Source organism: Dipodomys merriami, unplaced genomic scaffold, assembly GCF_024711535.1.
Source record: "Dipodomys merriami isolate MVZ:Mamm:240054 unplaced genomic scaffold, mDipMer1.0.p SCAF_3, whole genome shotgun sequence".
NCBI lineage: Eukaryota > Metazoa > Chordata > Mammalia > Rodentia > Heteromyidae > Dipodomys > Dipodomys merriami.
In genome coordinates, this window is record NW_027204492.1 from 117,042,468 (window position 1) to 117,069,315 (window position 26,848).

The 26,848-nt window shown below is 47.1% G+C and overlaps 1 protein-coding gene and 1 long non-coding RNA gene across 2 annotated transcripts in view; one reads left to right on the forward strand and one right to left on the reverse strand.

Moving 5' to 3' along the window:
• Window positions 1–20,406, reverse strand: part of LOC138839725 (uncharacterized) — a 29,051-nt gene extending 8,645 nt beyond the window's left edge. The window contains exons 1-2 of the long non-coding RNA XR_011376015.1: window positions 20,363–20,406; window positions 18,001–18,087 (exon numbers count right to left, since the gene is read on the reverse strand). This is a non-coding gene — a long non-coding RNA (uncharacterized lncRNA). The remainder of the gene's footprint in view (window positions 1–18,000; window positions 18,088–20,362) is intronic.
• Window positions 645–4,821, forward strand: LOC138839724 (uncharacterized). Its single transcript, XM_070039302.1, has 4 exons — window positions 645–833; window positions 1,114–1,149; window positions 3,193–3,293; window positions 4,000–4,821. The coding sequence occupies exons 3-4, from the start codon at window positions 3,265–3,267 to the stop codon at window positions 4,733–4,735; spliced, it is 765 nt and encodes a 254-aa protein (XP_069895403.1). The 5' UTR covers window positions 645–833; window positions 1,114–1,149; window positions 3,193–3,264; the 3' UTR covers window positions 4,736–4,821.
• Window positions 20,407–26,848: the final 6,442 nt, after the last annotated feature.

Consider the following 26,848-nt stretch of genomic DNA (forward strand, 5'->3'; position numbering starts at 1 on the left):
TCTCAGCCCCAGGGTAGCTCGCCTGACAGGCACGCGCCACGCACGGGAGCCCGAACGGCTGCTCCCTTCTCTCTGCTTGGGTGGTCAGTTGTAGGGAGCGGCAGCGCGTGTGCCGTCTGGCATTTGCGGGCTCGCACCCGCTGCCCTTGAAGCGCTCCTGGCCTCACACTAGCAGGAGCTTTCCTACTCGGCTGCTGTTGGCCCTGCGCCCGCTGCTCCCCAGGCCTGCCGTGCCAGGCCCGACTGGCAGGAGCTCCTTTCGCAGGGATTCAACGCTATCTTCCCTAGAGGCGCGAAGTCAGGTGTCACGACTGCATCCCCCCAAACGGACGCTGCCGCTGCCCACACCTGTTCCTGTACCTGGACACGGGCCTCCACACGATGCCTCCTCCAACGCTGCACGCTGGGACTGGCTTTGGGGGGGAGGGCAGGGGGGAGGGCAGGGGGGGCAGAAGGCGTACGTGGTCAGCGGGATGGGAAGCGTGGGCTGAGTGGCCATGGCTGAGCAGCCACGCCCCACAGGCCGGCAGAGAGCACGCCCGGGTGCCCAGCCAGGCAGCAGAGCCATTGCCAGGGCAACCAGGCCTGGCTCACAGTGCTGAGCTCACAGTGGAGGGCGGGGCAGGGGTGGCACTGAAAGGCCGGCCTGCCAGGCCCAGCTTCAGAAGGCCCGCGGTGGGCCGCCGTGGAGGAGGTGTGAGAGGGGCTGGTCCACGTCACGGCCTCTGGCCAGTGAGCTGACCGCCTCTCGCCAGCGGGCTCGCCTCCCTCCGCCACAGCCACATCGCGGCATCTGCGCGTCCCTCCCAGTGAGCGGCCGCTGCCTGTAGCAGGTGAGATGGCGCCTCCCTCCCTGCCTCCCTCGGCCTGGAAACCGCTGGTGATCGCCTGGCGTGATCGCCTGCGTCTGGGGAGAGTCAGCGGTGACCTGGGCACTTAGACACCCAGCCCGGGGGGGTCCTTCCTTTCCCACCTCGAACACAGCTTTGCGGGGTGATGGGGTTTCACCCTGCTCACATGGAGGAGCCTCAGGTCCACCAGCTGAGCCGCGGCAAGTGTGAAAGCCTTTTAACTCCTTCCCTTTCCTCTAACATCGCTGCTTTTTCTTTTTAGATAAAAGGATCATCCTTTGAAAGCTCCTCACTTGAGGTAAGATGAAGACTCAGGAAGGCTAGTACTTTTACTCTATTTCTGCCATTGAGCCCTTTCATTCTGTGGTGTGTGTGTGTGTGTGTGTCATTCTGTGGGGTGTGTGTGATTCTGTGCTGTGTGTGTGTTATTCTGTGGTGTGTGTGTGTGTGTGTCATTCTGTGGGGTGTGTGTGTGTGATTCTGTGGTGTGTGTGTGTGTGTGATTCTGTGGGGTGTGTGTGTGATTCTGTGGGGTGTGTGTGTGTGATTCTGTGGTGTGTGTGTGTGTGTGATTCTGTGGGGGGTGTGTGTGTGTGATTCTGTGGTATGTGTATTATTCTATGGTGGGTGTGTGTGTGTGATTCTGTTGTGTGTGTGATTCTGTGGTGTGTGTGTGTGTGTGATTCTGTTGTATGTGTGTGTGTGATTCTGTGGTATGTGTGTGATTCTGTGGTGTGTGTGTGTGTGTGTGATTCTGTGGTGTGTGTGTGTGTCATTCTGTGGGGTGTGTGTGTGTGATTCTGTGGTATGTGTATGATTCTATGGTGTGTGTGTGTGTGTGATTCTGTTGTGTGTGTGATTCTGTGGTGTGTGTGTGTGTGTCATTCCGTGGTGTGTGTGTGTGTGTGATTCTGTGGTGTGTGTGTCATTCTGTGGTGTGTGTGTGTGTGTTTCTGTGGTGTGTGTGTGATTCTGTGGTGTGTGTGTGTGCGTGATTCTGTGGTGTGTGTGTGTGTCATTCTGTGGTGTGTGTGTGTGTGTCATTCTGTGGGGGGTGTGTGTGTGTGTGTCATTCTGTGGTGTGTGTGTGTGTGTGATTCTGTGGGGTGTGTGTGTGTGATTCTGTGGTGTGTGTGTGATTCTGTGGGGTGTGTGTGTGTGATTCTGTGGTGTGTGTGTGATTCTGTGGGGTGTGTGTGTGTGATTCTGTGGTGTGTGTGTGATTCTGTGGTGTGTGTGTGTGTGTATGATTCTGTGGGGTGTGTGTGATTCTGTGGGGTGTGTGTGTGTCATTTTGTGGGGTGTGTGTGTCATTCTGTGGTGTGTGTGTGTGTGTGTGTGTCATTCTGTGGTGTGTGTGTCATTCTGTGTGTGTCATTCTGTGTGTGTCATTCTGTGTGTGTGTGTGTGTGTGTGTGTGTCCGTCCGTGTCCGTCCTAGTACTGGGACTCGAAGCCTCTAGAGCGCAGACCCATAGCTTTGTGCTCCAGGCTAGTATTTGGTAGTTAATTGGAGATCAGAGCTTCATGGCTGTTGTTGCCTGGGCTGGCTTCAAACCGTGATCCTCAGATCTCCACCTCCTAAGTGGCTAGGATGACAGGCCTGAGTACCCAGCACCTAGCAGCACCTTCATTCCTTTAGAACAGAGGTGACATCATAATGGACTTTGGGCTTGCCTATTTGTTGAGCCTCTCTTGATGTGAATAAAGCCAGCAAATACTGAGAAAGCCAAAAGCACGGGGCGCATCCATGCACCCGGGGCCTGAATTGCCCTTTGTTTCTTTTTTTTTTTTTTTTGGTCCGGTCGTGGGGCCTGAACTCTTGGCCTGGGCATTAAATTTCTTTCCTTCTTTCTTTTTATTGGTCATGGGGCTTGAGCTCTGGGCCTGGGCGCTGTCCCTCAGCTCTTCAGCTCAAGGCTAGCGCTCTACCACTTGAGCCACAGCGCCACTTCCGGCTTTTTTCTTTTTGCTTATGTGGTGCTGGGGAATCGAACCCAGGGCCTCAGGCATGCAAGGCAAGCGCTCTACCACTGAGCCACCTTCCCAGCCCCGCCCTTTGTTTCTGTGTGACTTACTGACCTGAGCATGGCATTCAGCCTCTGTATGCTCTTTCCTCTTCTGTGACCTGGGGCTCATAATCGCGGTGTCATAGATCGTCACGACAACTGGATCCATTAATTTTCCTGGAGGACTCACAGTAGGGCTTGATTCACACAGAGCATAGGATAAGAATTCAATGAATATTTGGTAAAACACAGGATTTGTGAGATTTTCTTCTGGCCCCAAGGTCTGCCTAACGATATTCCTTTCGGGTGATTCATCTCTGTGTCTGTTTTCAGGACAATTAGCCATTTCTCCCTTCCTGCTAAAAATACTTCCTTGAACAACACTGATGAACATCTGATTCGAAAATGTGCGACCACGTACGGAAAATGTACAGGTAATTTTAAACAATAACTTCTATGGACTATTTCAAATGTGGCGTAAGGTTCTTTTTTCCTTTATTTCTGTACTTCCTTCCTTCCTTCCTTCTTTCTTTCCGTCTCTTTCTTTCCATCTCTTTCTTTCTTTCTTTTTGTTCTTGGACAAGACATATGAACATTTCAACTTCTTAAACATCTTTTGGTCTCTTTCTTTCTTTCTTTCTTTCTGTTCTTGGACAAGATGTATCGACATTTCAACTTCTGAAACATCTTTCGGTCTCTTTCTTTCTTTCTCTTTCTTTCTCTCTTTCTTTCTTTCTTTCTTTCTTTCTTTCTTTCTTTCTTCTTTCTTTCTTTCTTTCTTTCTTTCTTTCTTTCTCTCTTTGTGTTCTTGGACAAGATGTATGGACATTTCAACTTCTGAACCATCTTGTCGCAACCCCAAAACCATTTTCTGTGCTGCTGTGGGCGTTCAGCACCTGCCTAGCAAGCACGTCTCCATGCATACTCCGGCCACAGTCTTGGCTTTCAAGGCTTCCTGTCCTCTGACCTGAGCGAGGTAGAAACTCAGAAGCACACAGAATGCTTCCAGGGAGCTCTCAGACAGGATGGGCTAGAGACGGGCATGTTCGCACGAGGTACGTGCTCCATTCCTAAATCATGACACACGCTTGCTTTCTCCTCTACCCCTTTCTTCTATGGCGTTCCCGGTGTGGCTTCAAGAATCCTCAAATTCACCTTCTTGGTCTCAGAAATGAAGCAAGGAAGGCTGGAGTTAGCTGCCCTGGCTTGTACGTACATCACTTGGGCCTTGGGCATTATCTTAGCAATTAGTCGACACTGGCGAATCTGGGAATTTGATGCTAAGGAGGTCCAGATCGTTTTCATCGGGCTCTGGAAAGTGTATTACTACCAGAAGGTGAACGGCACCGAGTCTCTGATCGGTGTGACCATGCACACCGGCAGCAACGAAAGCTGGGTCATCCCCCCCGAAATTCAGTATGGCCGAGATCTCATCCTCCTAGCCAACTTCATGAAATCGGTAGTCCTGATCTTCAGCACGGAGGCCATCTTAGTGAGCTGGATTAAGGCTCCGTATCCCGATTTCTTGAGGTCGCACTATAACATTTCCGTATTGTTTCTTCTGCTGAGTAGCTTCTGCACCCTGACTGCGGTGTTCTGGAATCATATTGTCGATTTTTATGGCCAAACCACCTTCCAATTTACGAGCACATTCCCGGTCCAAAAAGAAGAGCTGTGCATGAAGCACTTCTCTTATGTACCCCCCCTGGGGATCTTCACGGTCACCCTGTCTGTCTCGACCGCAGCCATGTTCATCTATGAAATCTGCGCCCTGAGAGAGATGGCCCAGATGTCTCAGGCGCTGGTTAAATCCAAGCCCAAAAAGGACCAACTGATGATGGCCACGATGTCGGAAAATCTGCCATCCCTCAGTTGAGCCAGTGTCCTCCATGAACATGCAGTTTTGGCACATGTGTGCTCATTGAAAATAAAATACCAAATGATCTCAGCGTGTGCAAGAGTGCCGTGGGTCCCTACTCTCTAGGTCCCTCCCTCCCTCGAAGGTTTTTGCTACTGAAGACTGCTGACTTCGTCAGGTTGGGTAAGAGGATGTGATCTCTTCCACAGCACATGTCAGCAGGGATGAAATCAGCATAGACTCGTGTGTCCACATGCAGCCGCGATTGAAAGCGGGGGGAAGTACGGGGAGACCGCAAGCACGGTGGGGGGTGGGGGTGGGGGTGGGGAGGGTTACAGACACAACCGGCCCCAGGCTGAGGGTTTGCAGATGCGCTGGCACCGCACCATGGGAAGCAACCACACTTCCAGCTCAGAGGTCTAAGGCCTTCTCCTCAGCGGGACTGGGCAGGGTTTCTCAGCCATGACACTGAGGACCCTCTGGGCTGGGATCCCTTGGGGTGGAGAGGGAGTGAAGGAAGGCATTTAGTGGAAGCTGCGGCTTCTCCATACTTCCATGCCGGTAGCACTGTCTTCCTCCCTGCTTGTGGAAACAGAAGCATGCAGACGTCTCCACGTGTTCTACTGTGGGGAAGTGGGCGTGGGGGGAACAGGTGGGCCCTGATGTGGCCGGCGACCCAGGCTCACGAAGCCAGGGCCCGTTTACAGGACCTTGAGGAACCCTGCTGATCCAATAAAGCTGGTGGTGTCGAGGCAGCCTCTGTTGGCTCTCCTGGGTCTGTCCCTGACTGCCTGCGCCTCCAGGGAACAGTTGACAAGTCTAGTCTCCGTGAAAAGTGTCATCCTCCAGGTTCCACGCGCGCTCATAGGTTTGCAGAAGAGGAGACGAAAGAGATGGTCGGGACCCTCCCCCCACTGGGGCGTCCAGACAGCCAGGCATCGTGAGAGCACGGTTCCATCATGTGGAGGCAGGGGGACTGACAAACCACTGTCCTGAGCGCTCTTTTCAACGTGTCTTTCCTGTAAACGTGCTGAGGGATTGAAGGTGGGAGGGGTTGGCTCCTTCTACAACGCTGCCCACAGGCCTGCCTGCCTGCCCTGCGCCAAGGACTGCCAGCCGGGCGTCCAAATGGCCTTCATGCCACCAACCACTTGTCTGTGTGTGCACGGGTTTTGTGTGGGGAGGGTGTGCGTGATGTGTGTGCGTGTGTGGGTGTGGGTGTGCGTGATTGTGTGTGCGTGTGTGTGTGTGTGTGTGTGTGCGTGTGTGTGTGAGTTGTGTGTGTGTGCGTGGTGTGTGTGTGTGTGTGTGTGTGTATGCACTCAGTCTTGAGTTTTCCCTGGCTTTTTCACTCACGGTTGGCCCTCTAACGCTTGAGCCATGCCTCCAGTTCTAGCTGTGGGCTGGTTGATGGGAGCTAAGACTCTGAGAGTTGCCTGCCTGAGCTAGCTTCAAGAATAGTGGGGCTCAGGCCTCAGCCTGTGAGTAGCTCGGGTTGGAAAGGGAAGCCCCAGGGGCCTGGCCGCAGCAGCCTCTTTGAACTCCAGACGCCAGCTGCACAAAGCACCACCCTTTGGCCACCCCAGCTTCAGCCTCCACCCAGGCCTGAGGGCTAGCACTTCTTTTCTCCTGCAGAGGACCTGTGATGGGTCCCAGCACAGTCCCTCATGCAAATGAGGCATCCTCGGATTGGTGCAGACCTCCTTGTCACAGCCCCCTCGTAGCTATATAAGCAGGCAGCTCAGCTTCATTTGGGCGGGAGCAGCTGGAGACCCTCCCGGGAGGGCCCCTTAGTGCTCCAGCCCCAGGATTAACAGAGGCTTCCCCAGTGGTCTTCCCTGCCTCCTTGTGAGGATCGTCACTCGTACAGTGGCTCAGCTGGCGGCATGAAGCCAAGAAGACGACGATTGACCGTGGAGGGGCAGCCGTGCCAGGGGCCTCCTGAGCCAGCAGGGAAGCGGCAGGGCCAGAGAACAATCGCCATGCTAGTTGGCAGCCAGCGGCACAGGTGGCATGTGGCTGCCAGGGAGCAGCCAGGCCCGGGCCGCCCGGGCTGCAGCAGCCGTGCAGGGCAGGCCGAGCAGCAAGGGGCAGCTGACACGAGAAGTGAGAAGCTGGCCGAGCAGAGGCAGCGGGGCCTCCTGGGCAGCTGTAAGGGAAGGTGGCAGCAGCCAGAGAGGATCAGGGGCCAGAGACACACCTCCAGCCACAGGTCCCGGCCTGGCAGCCCACTAAGAGGCGTAGGACTTCACGCTGTGGCTTCACGGCCCTGTGCCCAGGCCCCTGTGCTAAACCCTAAGTGTGCAAACTCCTCGGGCCAAGCAGCTGCCTGCCCTCGCCACTGCTCCTGCTCGCACACCCCCATCCAGGATCCAGAGAACACAGCAGCTTCCCCCTCCTTCCCCCAGTTCCACATGGGTAGAGCAGGACCCAGCCAGCCGCCTGTGACAGAGACAGACGAGAGCAGTGGGAAAGTGGGGGTACATCTGGGAAGTTATCTGAAACAGTCTCAAAAGTGAATGGAAAACACAATGTCGATCATTTAAGAAACTCTTTCTGTGGCTCAAGTAGTAGTGTGCTAGCCTTGAGCAAAAGAGGGACAGCACCAAGGCCCTAAATTCAACCCCAGGACCAGCATACATACGCACGCACGCACACATACACTCACACAACACATACTGTAAGACAGAATATTCACTTTTGGTGATGTACGCCTATAAAAATACTCTTCAGCTCATCTAGCTACTTTGACTCCCATTTACCAATATATCAGAAGTAATTTTTTTTGGTCGGTTGTGGGGCAGAAGTATTTTCTTTATATCTTGTAATTTTATGTTGTATAAGTGTACTGACATGTTCTCAAACAATCCTCCTTTGTTGAACATTTAGGTCAAAATGAATTTTGTATTAATATTACTGTGGTATTGGGGGCTGGGAAGGTGGCTTAGTGGTAGAGCGCTTGCCTTGCATGCATGAGGCCCTGGGTTCCATTCCTCAGCACCCCATAAGCAGGAAAGGCTGGAAGTGGTGCTGTGGCTCAAGTGGTAGAGCGCTAGCCTTGAGCTGAAGAGCTGAGGGACAGCGCCCAGGCCCAGAGTTCAGGCCCCAGGACCGAACCCCCCCCCAAAAAATATTACTGTGATGTGAAGAATGTCCTTGGTTGCATTTTGTATGTGTTTATTGGGATTCATTTTGACAATTGTTGTGCTAAGATTTTGCTTTGTTGACCTATTTTGATCATCTTTGCCTTTGGTAAAATACATTGCTGACAGTGTGGTGTCAAACTGACATACATCCTCATTTATAAATTGTATTCAAGAATAAAGTAAAATTTTCAAGTGAAGAAAACTCTGGAGGATGAGAAAAGCTAGGTCAGATGAATCGATCCCATCAAATGAAGCAAAGAATCCAGTTAATACAAACGTGTTCCCAGAACATGCAGAATTACTTGATTCATCTGCTATGGTGAATCCCCTAGCTCCCAAACCAGGAACTAAATAAAATGGTTCAACTTAACAAACAGCCTAGTTTAGAAACTCACACATCCTGGAGGATCTAAATTATACAACTGTTATATTTCTGTGTGTGTGTGTGTGCGCTCGCGCGTGCACACGCTGGTCTTAGGGCTGGTACTAAAGGCCTGGGCACTGTCCCTGAGCTTCTTTTGTTCAAGGTTAGTGCTCTAGAATTTGAGCCACAGAGCCACTTCTAGCTTTTTTGGTAGTTTAGTGGAGATAAGAGTCTCACGGACTTTCCTGTCCAGGCTGGCTTCAAACCGTGATCCTCAGATCTCAGTCTTCTGAGTAGCTAGGATTACAGGCGTGAGCCACAGGCAATTGGCTACAACTGTTATTTTTGATGAGTTTAATCAAATTCAGGAGGTATTCAATAGTTTATTTATTTATTTATGCCAGTCCTGGGATTTGAACTCAGGGCCTGGGTGTTGTCCCTGAGCCTCTTTGTACTCAAGGTTAGTGCTCTACTGCTTGAAACACTGCACCACTTCCAGCTCTTTCTGAGTGGTTTATTGGTGATAAGAGAGTCTGACTTTTCTTCCTAGGCTAGCTTCATACCGCTATTCTCAGATCTCAGCTTCCTGAATAGCTAGGATTACAGATGTGAGCCACCAGGCACCCAGCTTTAATAGTTTTAGAAACCCAAGAAGTGATTGAAATATCTACCTGTGTCAACTTGATTTCTAGATAAAGAAGCAAATCCTTGAATCTGAGAACTAGTAAATTTATATTATCTGACAAATCTAATTCCTTCAGCTAGACCCCACCTCATTCCCAAAGTGGTAGCAATGAAAGCCTATGGTTCTGACATCAAAAATGGACACATATATCAAGGAACAGATAGAGATCCTACAAACAATCCATAGGCAATTTTTTGGCAGAGGCTCCAAGAACAAAGAGTGGAGAAAGTGCAAGCTCGTCAGTAGATAGGGTTAGGATAACTTAATATCTACCTGCAGAAGAATGAAAGCAGTCACTCAGACCATAAACAAAAATTAGCCCAAAGTAAGTTAAAGATGAAAACAAAACCTTCAATTATAAAACTAGTAGAGAAAACATAGGGAAAACTCTGTGATATGGGTCTGAGCATTTGGTTTGGGGATATGCACCTAAAAGCCCAGCATCAAAAGCAAAACTAGACAGTGCCAGATGCTTGTGGCTCACTCTTGTAATCCTAGCTACTCAGAAGGCTGAGATCTGAGGATTGTGGTTCAAAGCCAGCCCAGGCAGGAAAGTCTGTGAGACTCATCTCCAGTTAATCACCACAAAACTGGAAATGGACCTGTGGCTCAAGTGGTAGAGTGCTAGTCTTGAGCAAAAAAGCTTAGGTCCAGTGCCCAGGCCCTGAGTTCAAGCTCCAGGACTGGCACCAAAAATGATAAATGGGATATTGATCTAGAGAGCTTCTTAACATCAAAGGAAATGCCCAACAATTTGAAACTATTTTATAAATCATATGTCTGATAAGGGGTTAATATATAAGGAGATGAATTCAATAGGAAGCAACCAAATAAGCCAATTAAAATTGGGCAAAGGAATGGGGGAGACCTTCTCAGAAAAAGATCAGCAAGTGGCCAATACACATATGCGGTAATGAGATATTACCTCAGAGTTGGCAGGAGCGCTGTTATCCAAAAGACAAAAGACATTTTGCTAAATGAAATAAGCCAGGCGTGGAATGACAGAGACCACATGACCTGACATGTACCTGCAGTGTAAAATGGTAGAAGTGATAGAACTGTTAAAGAGGACACTTTCAGGGAACCTGGAAGGCCGCCCGTCATGGTCCTCTGGGGAGAAGGCAGGAAGAAAGGCTTCCTGAACTGAAAGGATGCTGCGGATCGCGACTCAACTCAGAATGCTTTGCTTTCAGTTCTGCAGTGTGGCTGGCCTTTTCTTGTTTCATTTGCTTTACCCAAGACAGTGCTGATGCCGAGTTGAAGAAAACAGGTTGCTTGGTTTTCCAGATTGGACAGTTGAGCGACTTCCCTAGGACAGTTGCATGCAGACAAGGTTCAAATCCCGGAAACAGAAGGCTAGAGGCAAGCCCTGGAGGTGCACGCTCCCAAAAGGCTCCCAGAAGGCTCCCAAAGCCCAGCACAAGCTTTCTGTGGGGTGGGCCCTCCCCGTCAATAGTTCACAGGGATGACTTGTTCGGGAGTGTATTTTTGTTTGTGTGCGGTGGTGGCTGTTAGCATTCTAGTGGAGCAGCCCCAGCGCGCCCGCGCGCCGCCTTTCATGAAGGGAATGAACAGCTTTGCTGCTTAACCTGAGCTTAATGGCACCTCTTGCGAATGTGCAGTACAGAAAACCCTTAGCATACAGCCGCCAGTCCTCTTTAGGGGGTCCTTTAAGACACTTTTGACTAGCTCCTTGCCTTGCCTTGCCCAGCTCTTTGGCCCCACGGGCCTTCTCATAGGATCCGCTTAGGAGCGGGCTCCCCGGCCGTGGCGGGGGCTGTGGGCTCTCCTGCCCGCTGGCCGGCAGCCCTAGCCTCGGTCGCTGCAGGCTCATCACGGGGTACTCAGGCCAAGGAAGGTAAATCTTTGGCCTTGTTCAAGGAGTCCCTCTGGCTGAAAGCAGGCGATGACTACTGTCGTAGTGATGGAAGTGTTAAGTTTCTGCTGAAAATCCACTGCCCTTTGGTGCAAATGACATTTGTTCTTTCTCTGAAAGAGAGATGCCCTCACTGGGTCTGCACACACCCTTCGCACAGACCCAGAGCAGCAGCGCCCTCATGCTGTCTTTGGTGACGGGTGGTGCAGGGACAGTGCAGGCAGGGGGACTCTTCCTCGTCGTTCTGTCCGCCCTGTACAGGCCCTTTCCCTCGCACTTCACTCTAACCCGAGACGTTGCTTTGCTGCCATGGATTGAAGCACACTCTGGAGGCTGACATGGCTCGGGGCTGCGCGGGTGCACACGTGCATTTGGAGCATGCTCACAGCCCCATCTGCAGGGCCACGCTGCACTTGGCCTACACATCTGCAGCTTTCATCTGCAAAAGGAAATGATGCCTCCTAATGTAGGTTTTAAAACAACAGCTGTTAAAAGTGGTAGGGAGCACAACCCAGGAAGAGCTGACTGGCTGGCAAGGACGTCGCCTTCACTCTTGCCCGTGGGCCACACAGCCGTCTGTGGGGAGCTAGATGGTGTCACCCAGCCTTCACAAGAAGAAAGGTGAGGAAGAACATAAGCCCCTTCTCTTTGGCAAGTGGCTAAGAAGAGTTTCTTCTGCGCAGATTAGCTTTTCTAGTATCCTCATCTTTATTCTGGGGAGCCTTGTTTCTCCATGTTTTAGAGCATGCTGGGTTTGCTTTAAAACTGGTTGAAGTAGCCATCCCCCTTACCCCCAGGGGAAAACTACCTTTTTGGTTTGGTTTGAAGCTTAAAAAGGGAAGGGAAAACTTCATTCTTGGAATTATGGTCAGGGGATGAAGTATTTGATAATTACACAGCAATGTCACCAATAAGTTTTAAGTCCAGTAGCTTCGTCATGGTAAAGATGTCTTGAAATGAATGGCTCATATTTGGGTGCAGTGTTGGATGTTCAAAACAAAATGTTACATTAAAATAAACAAAAACTAGGGGCTGGGAAGGTTGCTCAGTGGTAGAGCGCTTGCCTTGCATGCTTGAGGCCCTGGGTTCGATTCCTCAGCACCACATAAGCAAAAAGAAAAAAGCCGGAAGTGGCGCTGTGGCTCAAGTGGTAGAGTGCTAGCCTTGAGCTGAAGAGCTGAGGGACAGCACCCAGGCCCAGAGTTCAGGCCCCAAGACTGGACCCCCCCAAAAAAAATAAATAAACTTAAACTATGTAAAAAACAGAACTCATAGAAATAGAGTGAAATAGTCAAACAGTCAAAGGCTATAAAATTTCAATTAGGAAAAGTAAGTTAGAGAGCTTTCTTATATGACAAAAATGACTAGAGTCCCTAGCATTTACGTGGGGGTGCCAGTCCTAGGCTTGAACTCAGGGCCTATGTGCTGCCCTGAGTTTTAGTTTGTTTCTTTTTACTCAAGGTTAGCACTCTACTGTTTGAGCCATAGCTCCACTTCTGGCTTTTAAGGGATAGTTTATTGGAGATGAGTCTCACATATTTTCCTGCCCAAGCTGGCTTCTCAGCCTCCTAAATAGCTAGGAATACAAGCATAAGCCACCACACCAGTTGCTAGCAATTATTTTTGAAAATTGCCAGGGAGTAGATTTTAAGTGCTCTTGCCACAAAACATGATAAATAAGTATGCAAAATGATGCTTATAACTAACTTTTAAGTCATTCTGCTGGTATATGTGCTTCAAACCATCCTTGTATAAGCCAGGCACTGGTGGCTCCCGCCTGTCATCCTAGCTACTCAGGAGGCTGAGCTCTGAGGATCAAGGTTTGAAGCCAGCCTGGGCAGGAAAGTCCATGAGACTCTTATCTCTAATTAACCACAAGAAAATGGAAAGTGGTGCTGTGGCTCAAAGTAGAAGAAAACTAGCCTTGAGCACAAAAACTCAGGGACAGCCGAGAGGCCCTGAGTTCAAGCCTTATGACCAATTTAAAAAAAACTCAAAAACCCATCACATTGTAATTAGTGGCTATAAAATATTTGTGTCAATTTAAATAAAAAACAAGACAAAGCCATGGCTTGGAAATAAATATACTAACACAGAACTTTGATTCCAATTAGACATTTCTACTGTTAACTCCTGGGCAGAAAATTTTTTCTTTTTGACATACACATTCATATTTTAATGGAAATGAGATCCCACAATCACACAAATTACTATGCACCTCATGGTATATATTACACACATACAGAAAGAGGATATTTTTCTATTAGTTTGTGTGTGTTAATAATTGAGTGTAATTCCAGTATGCTGGGTTCACAGTATGCTTGGGATTGAACTGATTATGCTCGAATTCTGGCTCTGTCACTTCAAACATAGGCAACGTAAAAAAAAAAATGTAAACACATTTTATTTCAAGGCTCACAGGTCATTTTTTTGTTGTTGGTCTGGTCCTGGGGCTTGAACTCAGGGCCTGAGCACTGTTTCTTAGCCTTTTCTTTCAAGGGTAGCACTCTACCATTTGAGCCATAGCTCCACTCCTGCCTTTTTTGTAGTTAATTGGAGATGAAAATCTTACAGACTTTCCTGCCTGTGCTGGCTTTGAACCACAATCCTCAGATCTCAGCTCCAGAGTAGAGTTAAGCCATGAGCCACTGGTGCCCAGCAGGCTCCACATTTTTAACCAAGCCCAGCACCCTACTTTCCATGTCCTCCTCCTGACGAAACTATGTGTCTTAGTAACAATGAGGGCAAATGGAAACCTAGAATTTGCATCCCATTTTGCCAACCCACCTTCAAGCATGAATGTAGCCCTCTGTCAAACAACCAGAATGCATCTGCTTCCTGAAGCCAGCTACTTGCCAACCAGGCTGCGAGTGCTCAGCCCTCATTCATGTAGTCACACAGCTACCATTAATGTAGAGCACGGAAATGCCTCTCCTGTAAGGCAAACCAGGAGGACCTGCAGCTTAGCACATTACTCAGGCACAGGAGTTCTCATGGCTTGCGACAGGCATTTATACAATTTATTTTCATGAGGAAACACTGGGAAATGAAGTACTTGGTTGGGTATTAGAACCATTGATCAAGTGTTTTCCAAATCAATATTTATTTATTTTAAAATTAGTTTTAATTCTTTTATCATTGTCTTTTTGGTATCAGATTCCAACTTTTCTTTTCTTTTTTTGGTGGGGGTGGGGAATCAGTCCTGGGGCTTGAACTCAGGGCCTGGGCACTGGTCCCTGAGCTCTTTTGCCCATGGCTAGAGCTGTACCACTTCAAGCCTCAGCACCACTTCCAGCTTTCTAGTGGTTAATTGGAGATAAGAGTCTCATGGACTTTCCTACCCAAGCTGGCTTTGAACTGAGATCCTCAGATGTCAACCTCTTGAGTAGCTAGGATTGCTGGCACTAGCCACGGGCACCCACCTGGGTTCCATCTTTTCAAAACCTACCTTCATAGGAAACCTCTAATTACCCACACACCTTCCATTAAAACAGGAGATTGTGATCTTCTTGAGTTAAAAAAGACATACTCTTAGCATCCAGCAATTGTGCCCTTTGACATTATTCTACTAAAGGAAGTGCACAAAATGCATGTTCACATAAAACTGTCCATGGATATTTATAACATGCATTTGCAGTAGGTGACTGGATAATTAAGCTGTGCTCCGTTCAGACAATGAAATGCTATTTTGTATTAAAAAGATATGTGCTGGGTGCAGGTGGCTCACACTTGTAATCCTAGCCACTTAGGAGGCTGAGATCTGAGGATCATGGTTCAAAGCCAGCCTGGGTAGGAAAGTCTGTGAGACTCTTATCTCCAATTAACCACCGGAAAACCACATGTGGTGCTGTGGCTCAAGTGGTAGAGTGCTCTCCTTGAGCCAAAGAGCGCAGGGACAGCACCCGAGCCCAAAGTTCAAGCCCCACGACCGACAAAAAAAAAAAAAAAAGCAAGAAATGGAAACAAGAGGTATTTTATTGTACTGTTTGCATTTTTCTCTCTTTTTTCTTTTGTTTTTCCCCCTTTTGTTGCTGTTTTTTATTTCTGTACCCTTTGTCTTGTATATAAGTTTATCTGATTTGGGGAGGGGAAGAGGAAGAACAGAAATGGTAGGACAAAGGGTGAACTAATTTAGCAGTAATGCTCACTAGACAATATGTTGGAAACCAACTATATAACTTGGAGGGGAGGGAGGTCCGGAAGGGAAAAACTGGGAGAAAATGGGGAGGAGGTGACACGATTCAAAAAGAAATGTACTCATGAGCAGACATGCAACTGTACACCCTCTGTACATCACTTTTACAGTAAAAATAATCAAATAAAAGAAGGTAAAATGAAACAAACTTAAAAAGAAAAATAACTGAGCAACTGAGCCATGGAAACACATAGAGGAACCTTAAATGCATTCACTTAGTGTAAAAAAATATGTAGTGAAAATGCTACAGATCCTAGCTGCTCAGGAGGCTGCGGTTGGTCCAAGGACCGCAGTAAGAAGCCAGGCCAGGCAAAAGAGTCCCCATGGGACTCTTATCTCCAATTAAGTGCTCAAAAACTGCAAGTGGCACTGTGGCTCAAAGTGCTAGAGCGTTAGCCTTGAGCAAAAGTGACAGCTCTGAGGCCCTAAGTTCAAGCCCCACAACCAAAATAAATAAATAAAAAGCCACAAATGATAATTCTAACTATGTGACATTCAGAAAGTCAGAAAAAAAGATCCGTGTAAGAGGAAGGGGAAGATGAATAGTTTGAGCACAGAGGACTTATAGGTCTAAATGAAACCATAATGGTGTGAATCTGTCCAAATCTATAGGATGAACAACAGCAGGAGAGAGCCCTAATGTAAGCTGTGGATGGATTTTTTTTCCAGTCCTGGGGCTTGAACTCTGGGCCTAGGTTCTTTTTTTTTTTTTTTTATTGTGAAAATACCGTACAGAGGGGTTACAATTACATGAGCAAGGTAATGAGTACATTTCATTTTTTGGGGGGGTGACCGGTCGTGGGGCCTGAACTCTGGGCCTGGGCGCTGTCCCTCAGCTCTTCAGCTCAAGGCTAGCGCTCTACCACTTGAGCCACAGCACCACTTCTGGCTTTTTCTTTTTGCTTATGTGGTGCTGAGGAATCGAACCCAGGACCTCAGGCATGCAAGGCAAGCGCTCTACCACTGAGCCACCTTCCCAGCCCCATGAGTACATTTCTTATCCAGCATTGTTGCCTCCTCCTTTGTTTCCCCTTACCACCCTTGCCCATCTCCACCCGCCACCCCATCCCCCCACCCTACCCCTCCCCGCCCCAAAGTTGTAAAGTTCGTTTTTCAACGTAACATCTTGTTGCAATGGATCCACCTGTGTCCCTATTTAAACAATTTGTTTTTTCCCTTCCCCTCCACAAATTATACCAACATCAAATACAGTGAAAACAGGGGTTATATCATGAGGGAGGGACATACAAAGCAACAAAGAAATCATCTTATAAATATGTTAGAGACAATAGCAAGAAAGAAAAATCATTTGAATCCTTATCTTGGGGTTCATTTCGCCTAACATCAACTTATCTGACCTTTTCTGCTTGTCTCAGACATATACTAGTTATTGCAAATAAGGGAAACCATGGGACCTATGTTTCTTTGGGCCTGGCTTACTTCACTTAATAGAATTTTTTCCAAGTTTTTCCATTTCCTAACAAATGGGGCAATGTCATTCTTTCTGATGGAGGCCTAGCATTCCATTGTGTGTATATACCACATTCTCTTCATCCAAGAGCTGGGGGAATTTATGTTAAGTGAAGTCAGAGTCAGAGAGACACAGGGTGTGTGTCGCCCGTCTACATAGAAGCTAGACTTAGCTTACAAACCGGGGGCAAGTGGATACAAATGCATTCACTGAAATATGGTAGATTCAGGGAGATCTCCAATAGTGCAGTTCCTTACAAAGGCAAAGTCCAAGTTCGGCAAAATAGAACACGAGGAAGTGGGTATTCAAAAGGGGTGGGATGGGGCCAAGGGGGTGAATGAAGAGAAGAAGAGCAGAGCATACAGTTAAGAATCCAATGTATAAAGTACAAAATTAGGGCGTGAGGGACGGGGCTGGGAGGGGAGGGATGGCTGAGAAGGTTGAAAGGAGGGACATTGATCACGATGCGTCGTGTTCATAAACTGCTTTGTTAACGGCAATTCCTTTGCACAATTATTGAAAGATCTTGACATGCACCTGTTTTTCTAAGCATTTTAGTGGTCACACTCAATAATGATGAATTATTCCATCTCATCTCAGATTGGCCAACATTGAGAATTGGAAAAACAGCAAATGTTGGCAGGGATGTGGGTAAAAGGAACCCTTGTTGCACTGTTGGTGGGAATGTAGACTAGTACAACCTCTCTGGATAGCAGTTTGAAGGTTCTTCAAACACTAAACAAATTTTCTCTAGACCAGCCATACCTTTCCTAGACATCTACTCAGAGCATCACAAGATACGCATGTGCATTCATGTTCATTCCTGCACTATTCACAATAGTCAAGTTATGGGAACAGCACAGATGCCTAGCAATAGATAAGTGGATCCAAAAAACTGTACCAATGTACCTGTACACAATGGAATTTTACACAGCCACTAGAAAGAATAACATAATGTCAATTGCAGGGAAATGGACAGACCCAGAACAAATCATGTTAAGTGAGGTAAGCCAAGCTCAGGGAGACCAATGTGCATGTTCTCGCTCATGTGTGAAAGCTGATGTAAACTACATGATAAACGACACAGGACTCTATACAGTCACACACAGTGAGAGCCAAGGGAGATACTCTTAGGGGAGGAACACAGGGCGCAATGAACTCCAGGAAATGGAAACGAGCTGTTTTTCTTTGTTGTTTTCGTTTCCTTTTTGTCTTGCTTGTTCATTCATGTGTCTCTGAGATAGTAAGGGGCACAGAAATGGGACAAAGAGCGAACAAATGCAGCCGTGGCGCCTGCTAGACACTAGGTGGAAGATAAACTATACAACTTGTGGGTGGGGACGAGGGAAAAACTGGGAGAGAGCGAGGGAGAGGTGACATTATCCAAAGAGAAATGTGCTCCTTACCTGACTTATGAAATGGTAACTCCTCTGTACGGCACTCTTATAATTACAATTAAAGTTTTAATAATAAAAAGAAATTCTTAGCAAGATGGTCCTTATGCAATGACATAGCAGAAATGAAAGTATAGAAGAATAATTTTTACCTCAAGTTCGCTGGTCTCAGACTTGGTTCTGCTATAAAATTCATTAGATGAGGCAAATCTCGTCTTTGCATGTCTCACTCTTCTTACCTATAAAATGGAAAAAACAACACTAGATGTTTTCAAAAGTTCTGTGATGAAAATTCCAAATGGCATCCATGGGATAAAGGAGTCAGGGTTTCAGCGATGTGGATCAAGACTGAAGTAATTGAATGTGTTCATGTCCAACTATGAAAGAGTTTTATTACTGTTAATTGTTTATTTTTATGAAGGACTTTTTTCAGTAGGGCGGGGTCTGGTGGCGTATCTCTGATTCACCAGCGGCACACCAGACGGGGTCAGTGGCTCAAAGTGGTAGAGCGCTCCCCCTCAGCAAACAAGCTCAGGACAGCCCAGGCCCTGACTTCAGGCCCCACGACCACAAAAAATAAAAGCCCAAGGAGGCTAGTAACACACAATATATGCGTTTGAGAAAAAAGTAGGGACTAGGCAGCAGATGTTGATACCACACTGCTCTCCCCCAGGCCGAGGGAGAGCAGGCGCTGATGGAGATGCAGGCTGCACGGCACTCAAAGCCGTGCACACACGACTCTGTGGGTTGGGCAGCAGTTTGCTCCCCTCCTGCCTTCATCAGCCGCCCCTGGGGATTACTACTGTGACTTCCCATGGAGCACACTGGCGCTGACAAGGGCAGGGAATGGAAACGGCAGTGACGAATGGAGACGCCGTGTTCTTCCCAAGAAACATCTGGAAATGAGCCTATTTATCACATGAAATAAAACCAAAGTGAAATGGCAACCTGGAGCATCGTTCATAGGTTTGAGGCTCTGCATGGGAGACAGTTTCCCTGTGCCCTGGGGACCAGGCTGTCCTTTCCTCCCGGTGGGGACACAGTCTCCTGTGAGCGCTCCCAAATACTCTCCAAGCCCTTTCTATACTTCTGCATAATGGCATAGAAGACAGAAGAGGATTCAGTTGGAAAAGGAGACAGACCTCAGTTCCCAAGGGGGCAGGGAGCCAGGTGATGAGGAGGGGAGGGAGAAGATGACAAACGCCCACCCCAAAGGTAAAGAGCAGGGCAGCAAAGTATCAGAGCACAACGCGAGGCCGAAAGTCAGCGAGTTCTCAGGGGAGGTAAGAAAGGCCAGCGAAGCGAGCAGCTGGCCATAGACATGAGCAGACGGCCAGAGAGCAGCAGCAAGTAGACCAAGACGCCACTGTAGGGAGAATAGGAAGGCTGGGCTGGCAGACGACAGAAGCCTTGTAAATAATGGGTATTCAATCGCTTCCATCCTTTGCATAGAATTCTTTTTTTTTCTTTTGGCAATGCTGGGATGGAGCTCAGAAGCTCATCCAGGCCAGGCAAGCAGTCCTCAGTGAGCTGCGACCCCAGCCTCCACTGCCATCCTTACGAGAGTCACATAGATCCTCTACTAACACGATCAGGTCTCCAGTCAAAATGTCAAGAAAGAAAGGATAGCAGTTACTATTATATTTGTAGGTTGAAGGTTGAGTTTTGGGGAGTGTGTGTGTGTGTGTGTGTGTGTGTGTGTGTGTGTGTGTGTGTGTGTGTGTGTGTGTGTGTGTGTGTGTATCCTGGGCCTTGAACTCACGACCTAGGCACTGTTACTGAGCTTTTGTGCTGAAGGCTACCCCTCTATCACTTAAACCACAGCTGCACTGTAAGCTTTTTGGTAGTTCATTGGAGATAAGAGTCCCATGGACTTTCTACAAGCCTCAGATCTAAACCTCCTGAGTACATAGGATTACAGGCATGAACCACTGGCACCAGGCATTGTTTGTTTTTATGATATGTAGATGTGTAAATTCCTCTTTGCATCATATGTCTAAATATAAAGACAAATTTCAGGCTATCCTTGGCTACACCAAGTATTGCCACCATAGATGACATGCATTTTTCTTTTCTATGCCAAGATACAATGAATAGAGTGCCATTTTATCAGAAAAAAACAACCTAATGAATAACTTGCTTATGTTAGAATACTTAAAAAATAAACTGAAAATTAGCAGTAACTCTATCGCAGAATATTCTGTAAGCCTTGAAATAAAATGTCTTTACGTTGCCTATGTTTGAAGTGACAGAGCCAGAATTCAAGCATAATCAGTTCAATCCCAAGTATACTGTGAACCCAGCATACTGGAATTACACTCAATTATTAACTCACACAGACTAATAGAAAAATATTCTGTGTTTAGAGGATGTTTTTAAAACTCACGGGAGTGTGTGTGTAAGTTAGAACCAATTCGTGTCTCCTTTTATATAAGGGACCTGAGCATCCTCAGGCCCTGCTGAGACCAGTCTTCCGTGGATGTCAAGGGCCAACGGCCTTTTCACGTTCGTTACCTTTCTTAGAAGGGCTGTGATTTTATCCCCAATTGTTCAACTTCAGCACTGACAACATCCAGCCGCAGGTGAAGCCCTGTTGTGCGTACTGCCCTGGCCATGCTCTTTGCCCAGGATAACCCTAAGATCCCTTCAGCGCATGCGTTTGCCTGGCTGAGCAACGGCTGCTTGAGACAGAAGAGGGGGAGGGTGCTGTCAGGACGCCGCGGCCCATGGTCTGCGCTGCCTTGGACGGCTCAGATCAGGGAAAACACAGCGAGCGAGCAGAAGGCCTGGCCCTGCCGCGCGCCAAAGGGCCCTCCTGTGCGGTTGCACATTCCCCACCACGGTTCTCAGAACTCACACGGGCTGCCCTTCACGGACTGGCAGGTGAGCAAAGGCCTGATTGGACTCTAGAGATGGACGTCAAATCAGCCACCCAATCAGAGGGGCAAAGCGTCACATGTCGCGCTCGCGCAGACTGTGTGGAGCTCCTGATTGGCTGTGGCGGTGGCCCAGGCCGGGAGCTAGCTGATTATCCTGAGAGTCACGTTAACGTTCTCCTAGCAACACCTATCGATCCCCGCAGAACCCGCCGCAGTCAGCAGCGCTCTGCGGACACCCTGTGTAGCAAGAGCCCCGTTTACTTGCTCATCACCGAAGCCTTACTGTTTTGCTCCGCCTGTTTTGTGTGCGTTTATTCCTCAACACTAATGAGACAAAGAAGCCGGTGTAAGTGTTGCAGGTTTTTAGTCTTAGCGCAACGTGAGAAGCGTATTGATCCTGCATCCTCCTGTCTCTAACCAAAGCCAAATGAAGTCCCCAAAGCAGACCTGTGATACCCAGCTTTCCTCCTCTGCCCACCATTTCTCTGCACCCCATCATTCCTCAGTTCTCATAGGCATCTAACTCTCCCTATGCCACATTGAAACTATTTTTCAAGACCCAAGTGATCCCCTTCTAGTCATTCTCTCATGCTCTAACACAGCAATGCGTCTCTCAGTACTCTGTGCCCCCTTCTCTGTCCCTTACTGAGCCCAACTCCACGTGGGACACATCCCACACGAGAGGAGGTGGCATTTACTAAGCAGTCTCACATTGTCACATGCATTGTCATAGCATTGTCACATGAATTGTCACATAGCTTTCTATCTCAACGGCAAAACACCATCTGATCATCAGTGAGGGCACCGACACTCAGATTTACCACTTTGCCAAGGGTCCCATAAAAAAAATAAGTGGCAGCCGGTGCGGGTGGTTCACACCTGTCATCCTAGCTACTCAAGACTCTGAGATCTGAGGATTGCAGTTCAAAGCCAGTGCTGGCAAGGAAAGTCCATGAGACTCGGATTCCAGTTACCCACCAGAAAACTGGAAGTGGTGCTGTGGCTCAAGTGGTAGAGTGCTCACTTTCAGCTGACAAGCTGAGAGACAGCGCCCAGGTCCAGAATTCAGGCCCACGACCAACCCCTCCCCACCAAAAAAAAGTGGCAGTGCCAAAATTTGAACCCAGCTCTGTCAACTCTCAGCCTGTGCCATAAACAACTCAGCAACATGCTGATGTGCTCACTTTGCGTACATTTGCTCAGGTTCTGTGGTGTGTATGTCCTAGTCCTAGTTTCTTGACAAAGATGAAATGGTGTTGAAATTTGTCAAAGGCTTTTCCTGCATCTATTGAAATGCTTATGTAGTTTGGTTCTTTGATCCTGTTTATTTGCAATATGCTTATTATATATGTTGAATATATATTATATATGTTGAAGTACCATGCATCCTGAAATAACTTGATAACATCACATGCCCTTTTTAATGCATTGTTGAATTCAGTTTGCAAGCATTTTATGGAAAATTTTTGTGTCTATGTTTGTCAGAGAAATTGGTCTGGCATTTTCTTTCTGTTTTTGTTGTATCCTTACTTAGCTTTCATATCAGGGTAATGTTGACTTCATACAATGGGTTTGGCAACATTCTTTTCCTTTCTAGTTGATGGATTTTTTTTGTTTTTATTTGTGGGGTTATTTTTTGTTTTTGTTTTTGTTTTTTTGGTCAGTTGTGGGTCTTGAACTCTGGGCCTGGGCACTGTCCCTGAGCTCTTCAGCTCAAGGCAACTGTTCTACTACTTGAGCCACAGCGGTATTTCTGATTTTCTGGGGGTTCATGGGAGATAATAGTCTCACAGACTTTCTTGCCTGGGCTGGATTCGAACTGTGATCCTCAGCTCTCAGCCTCCTGAGTAGCTAGGATGACATGTGTGAGCCAGTGACACCCAGCTTAGTTGATGGATTTTGGAGGAGCATTAGTGTTAGGTCCTCTTTAAAGACTAGTAGAATTTGGTGGAGTCGCTCTGGTCCTGGGCTTTTCTTTGTTTGAAGATTCCTTTTAATCTTGTGTCAGACCAGAGCATAAACTCAACACTTGCACTTGCTTAACTGGCTTGTTTGGCTAGCCTGGACATCACTGATGTCACCCTGGGGCTGCGCATGCGCCCCGTGCCCCTGCTCGCCATGTGCGCCTCAGCCGCTGTGACCCTGCCACTGCGGGCCATCCCTGAGGGCTGTGGGGGTAAAGCTGCAGGGGGGACCCAGGAGGTTAGAGATGACGGGACTGTGAGGCGGCTGCTGGGGGTTCTGCGGATGGTGAGGGTCAGCTCCAGAGAAAGGCCGGGCGCCTGGCACCAGAGGCTCACATCTGTCACCCTAGTTACAGGAGGCTGAGAACTGAGGATTAAACTTCAAAGCCAGCCTGGAAAGGAAAGTCACTGAGACTCTTGTCTCCAATGAACCACCACAAAAACCAGAAGTGGAGCTGGGGCTCAAAATGGTAGAGCACCAGCGTTGACCACAAATGCTCAGGGACAGCACCAAAGCCCTGAATAAAAGCCTCATGACTGGCAAACATTTTCACATAATAATAAAAAATATTCTGGTAGTAAAAAATATATAAACTTAAAAAGCAACTAAAGTATGTAAACAAAGAAAAACTACCAGCTACTTGCATAAACCAAGACGGTGTATTATCAGTAAACAAAACAAGAATCAGGTATCAAACCTAGTCAATATAAGCACTCAAACAGCAGGAAAGCTGCCTTTATACTGAAAGAACAACTGCACCCTAATTTTGACATCTTGTGCCCAGGAACTCAGAGTCTTGTTATTCTTAAAGTGAAATTATGAATTAAGGTGGGTTTTTTGTTTTGTTTAGTTTATGGTCAGTCGTGGGGCTTGAACTTAGGGCCTAGGTGCTATACCTGAGCCTTTTTGCTCAAGCCTAGTGCTCTACCACTTCGAGCCACAGCACCACTTCTGGTTTTTCTAGTGGTTAATTGGAGATAAGAGTCTCACACGGACTTTTCTGCCTGGGCTGGCTTTGAACTGTGATCCTCAGATCTCAGCCTCCTGAGTAGGTAGGATGACAGGCATGAGCCACTAGTACCCAGGAAATTAGGTTTTTAAAGCCCGTCCTAGTTCTTTCTCTAACTCCTTCCCTTTCCCCTTTTCTCTTCATCATTCTCTCCATACTTCTCCCTTTTTTTTTTTTTTTTGAGCCAGGGTCTCACTATGAAATCTCTGCCCATATTAACAGCAGAAAACTCTGGTTTCAGATACTTTCCCTCAAATACTTTTAAAGAATATATTGTTCCAGCCAAGTGTCAGTGGCTCACTCCTGTAATCCTAGCTACTCAGATCACAGGATCTGAGAATTGCAATTTGAAACCAGCCCGGGCAGGAAAGAAAGTGTATGGAGACTTATCTTCAGTTAACCACCAAAGAAGGCAGAAATGGAGCTGTGGCTCAAGTGTAGAGGGCTAGCCTGGAGCACAAAGCAGACCAAAAAGAATATATTGTTCAATAAGAAACACTCTCAAAAAACAAATAACATTTTTAAACCTATTCTATAGTCATGAAACAATCTTGCATTAGACCACATGATGGCAATATAAACACATCTAACTCAGTGCAAGCAAAAATACTTAAATTACTATATATTCATAAAACACACTTCCATTTATCCACAGGGACGCAGCATAATGACCAACAGCACTGAAAATAACTGACACACATGCATGGAAGTGTTACAATGAGGTTCATTGCTTTGCACAACTTGTAACTACATTACTTGGGCAGAGGCCTGACATCAGGAGCTCCACATCTGGAACTCAAACACCAAATAAAGAGAAGAATAGTGGTGAAGGGAAGAAAATGAAAATTTATTATGCAGTGTCTTGTGCTGTGGAATGAGAGATCAATCATTTCAGTCCACTGTTAGGTTTAATTAGAGGAAGAATTAGGGTAGAAAAAGAGGGTGAAGCTGGGCGCCGGTGGCTCAAGCTCGTAATTGTAACTACTCAGGAGGCTGAGATCTGAGGATCGCGGTTCAAAGCCAGCCCGGGCAGGAAAGTCCGTGAGACTCTTATCTCCAATAAACCACTAGCAAACTGGAAGTGTCGCTGTGGCTCAAGTTGTGGAACGCTCGCCTTGAGCTGAAGAGCTGAAGGACAGCGCCCAGACCCAGAGTTCAAGCTCCACAACCGACAAAAAAAAAAAAAAAAAAAAAAAGAGGGTGCAGTTAACCAGTCCTAGTCCACAGTCTCTTCCTATAGCTCTTCATACCTCCTCTACCTCTTACACCCACTTCCTTCCTTCCCTCCTTCCTTCCCTCCTTCCTTCCCTCCTTCCTTCCTTCCTTCCTTCCTTCCTTCCTTCCTTCCTTCCTTCCTTCCTTCCTTCCTTCCTTCCTTCCTTCCCTCCTTCCTTCCTTCCCTTTCTCTCTCCCTCTTAGGAGCCCAAGTGGCTCTCTGGCACCACATGCTGGGCTGTTGCCCTTAAAAGACTGGCACAGGAACAATGAACTGATTGGACCCCAGAAATGTGTATCCAAATGAGAACAGTCATGCTCGACCTCATGCCACTTCTCCATACCTCCTCCTCACTCCTCAGTTCTCACAAGCTCTCTACACTCACGCAGCACCCCACTGAAAGAATTGTTCCTAAGACCCCAAGTCCTACCCGTCTTTTACGTAGACCCCGCTCTTGTGAAGCTGTTTGCTTCTTATTTTTGTCTCCCAAGTATTAAGATGACAGGTCTTCAACAATATGTCCACTCTGTTAGTGCTTCTTTCTTTTATAAATTTTTAATATTAATATGTGAGCAACTATTCACTTTTAACAATAAATGTCACCGATAAAAGTCATACTTAAACAGCATACCTGGATTCCATCACAGTCACACAACCTTTTCCATTTGCCTACGAGGGTGGGGGGCAGGAGCAACATGAATATATCAGAACACTTGCAGTTGCTTTGCATGCAGAAAGAATTCTTAGATTTTACCACAGCACGGCAGCATAACAACACAGTTCTAAGCAAAAATGGTTGTAGCTGCTATAAATTCATGAAGCATTCTTCACCTTGACCACATAGTGGCAACAGAACCACATTAAATGCAAGACTAGCTGAAATAATTTTGCTCCTGTGCATTCATTATGTGTTCTTCCCAATCACCACAGGATGGCAACATGAACGCAAAAATATTGTAGCAAAATGGATTGCAGATGATTTAATCAGAAATTGAGTGCTGCTGTTCACCCTTCATTCTTTTGTGTGTGTGCTGCTCCTGTGGCTTGAACTCTGGGCCTGAGTGCTGTCCCTGAGCTTTTCTGCTCAAGGGTAGTGCTCTATCCCTTCAGCCACAGCTCCATTTCTGGCTCTTTGATGGTTAATTGGACATAAGGCTCTCACAGACTTTACTCACTGGCCGGGCTTTGAGTTGGAATCCTCAGATCTCAGCCTCTTGAGTAGCTAGCCTTACAGGTGTGAGCCACCGGTACTAGCCAATTCCTCATTTCTTTTTTATAACAGTTGAAAAACACATTGTTCATTTCTTTTGCCTAATAATATGCCTATATATTCATTACACATTTGTTGTATAAGAAAAAGACATAAGTTATCTCAGTACTTAGCTACATATGAATTATAAATTATTAGTTATCTTCTTGTTTATAGATATGTGTTGTAAAAAGAAAGCTACATATTTTAAACAAAGTAATTTATATAGGTGGATTTTCCCCCCATCTGTCCTTTCTCATAAAACATGTTCACAAACATTCCTGCCCGAGCTTGCTTCAAATCATGATCCTTACATCTCAGCCTCTTGAGTAGCTAGGATTACCAGTACCCAGCTGCTTCAGAAATATTGAACAACTATAGTTGAATAAAATAAATAGTAAAAAACATAAAGCATTTTCTACCTATTCTACAGTCATTAAGCATTCTTGCAAAGCTCCACAAGACGGCAGCAAAAGCACATTTAATTCAGTACTAAATCCTTTCTTTACTATATATTCATAAAGCCTTCTTCCATTTTTCCACAAGGCGGCAGCATAATGGCCACAAACATGGTACCAAAACATGACATATATGTATGGAAGTATTATAATTCGACCCACTTGCTTTGCACAATTGTAATCATATTATGTGGGCAGAGGCCCTGTACCAGTAGTTCCACATC

What these genes read in the sequence shown, in the direction of transcription:
- LOC138839724 (XM_070039302.1), top strand. Translation starts at nt 3,265, where the DNA reads ATGTGCGACCACGTACGGAAAATGTACAG. An exon ending in CACGTACGGAAAATGTACAG is followed by an intron (nt 3,294 to 3,999) that starts GTAATTTTAAAC and finishes TGTGGCTTCAAG; the next exon opens with AATCCTCAAATTCACCTTCT.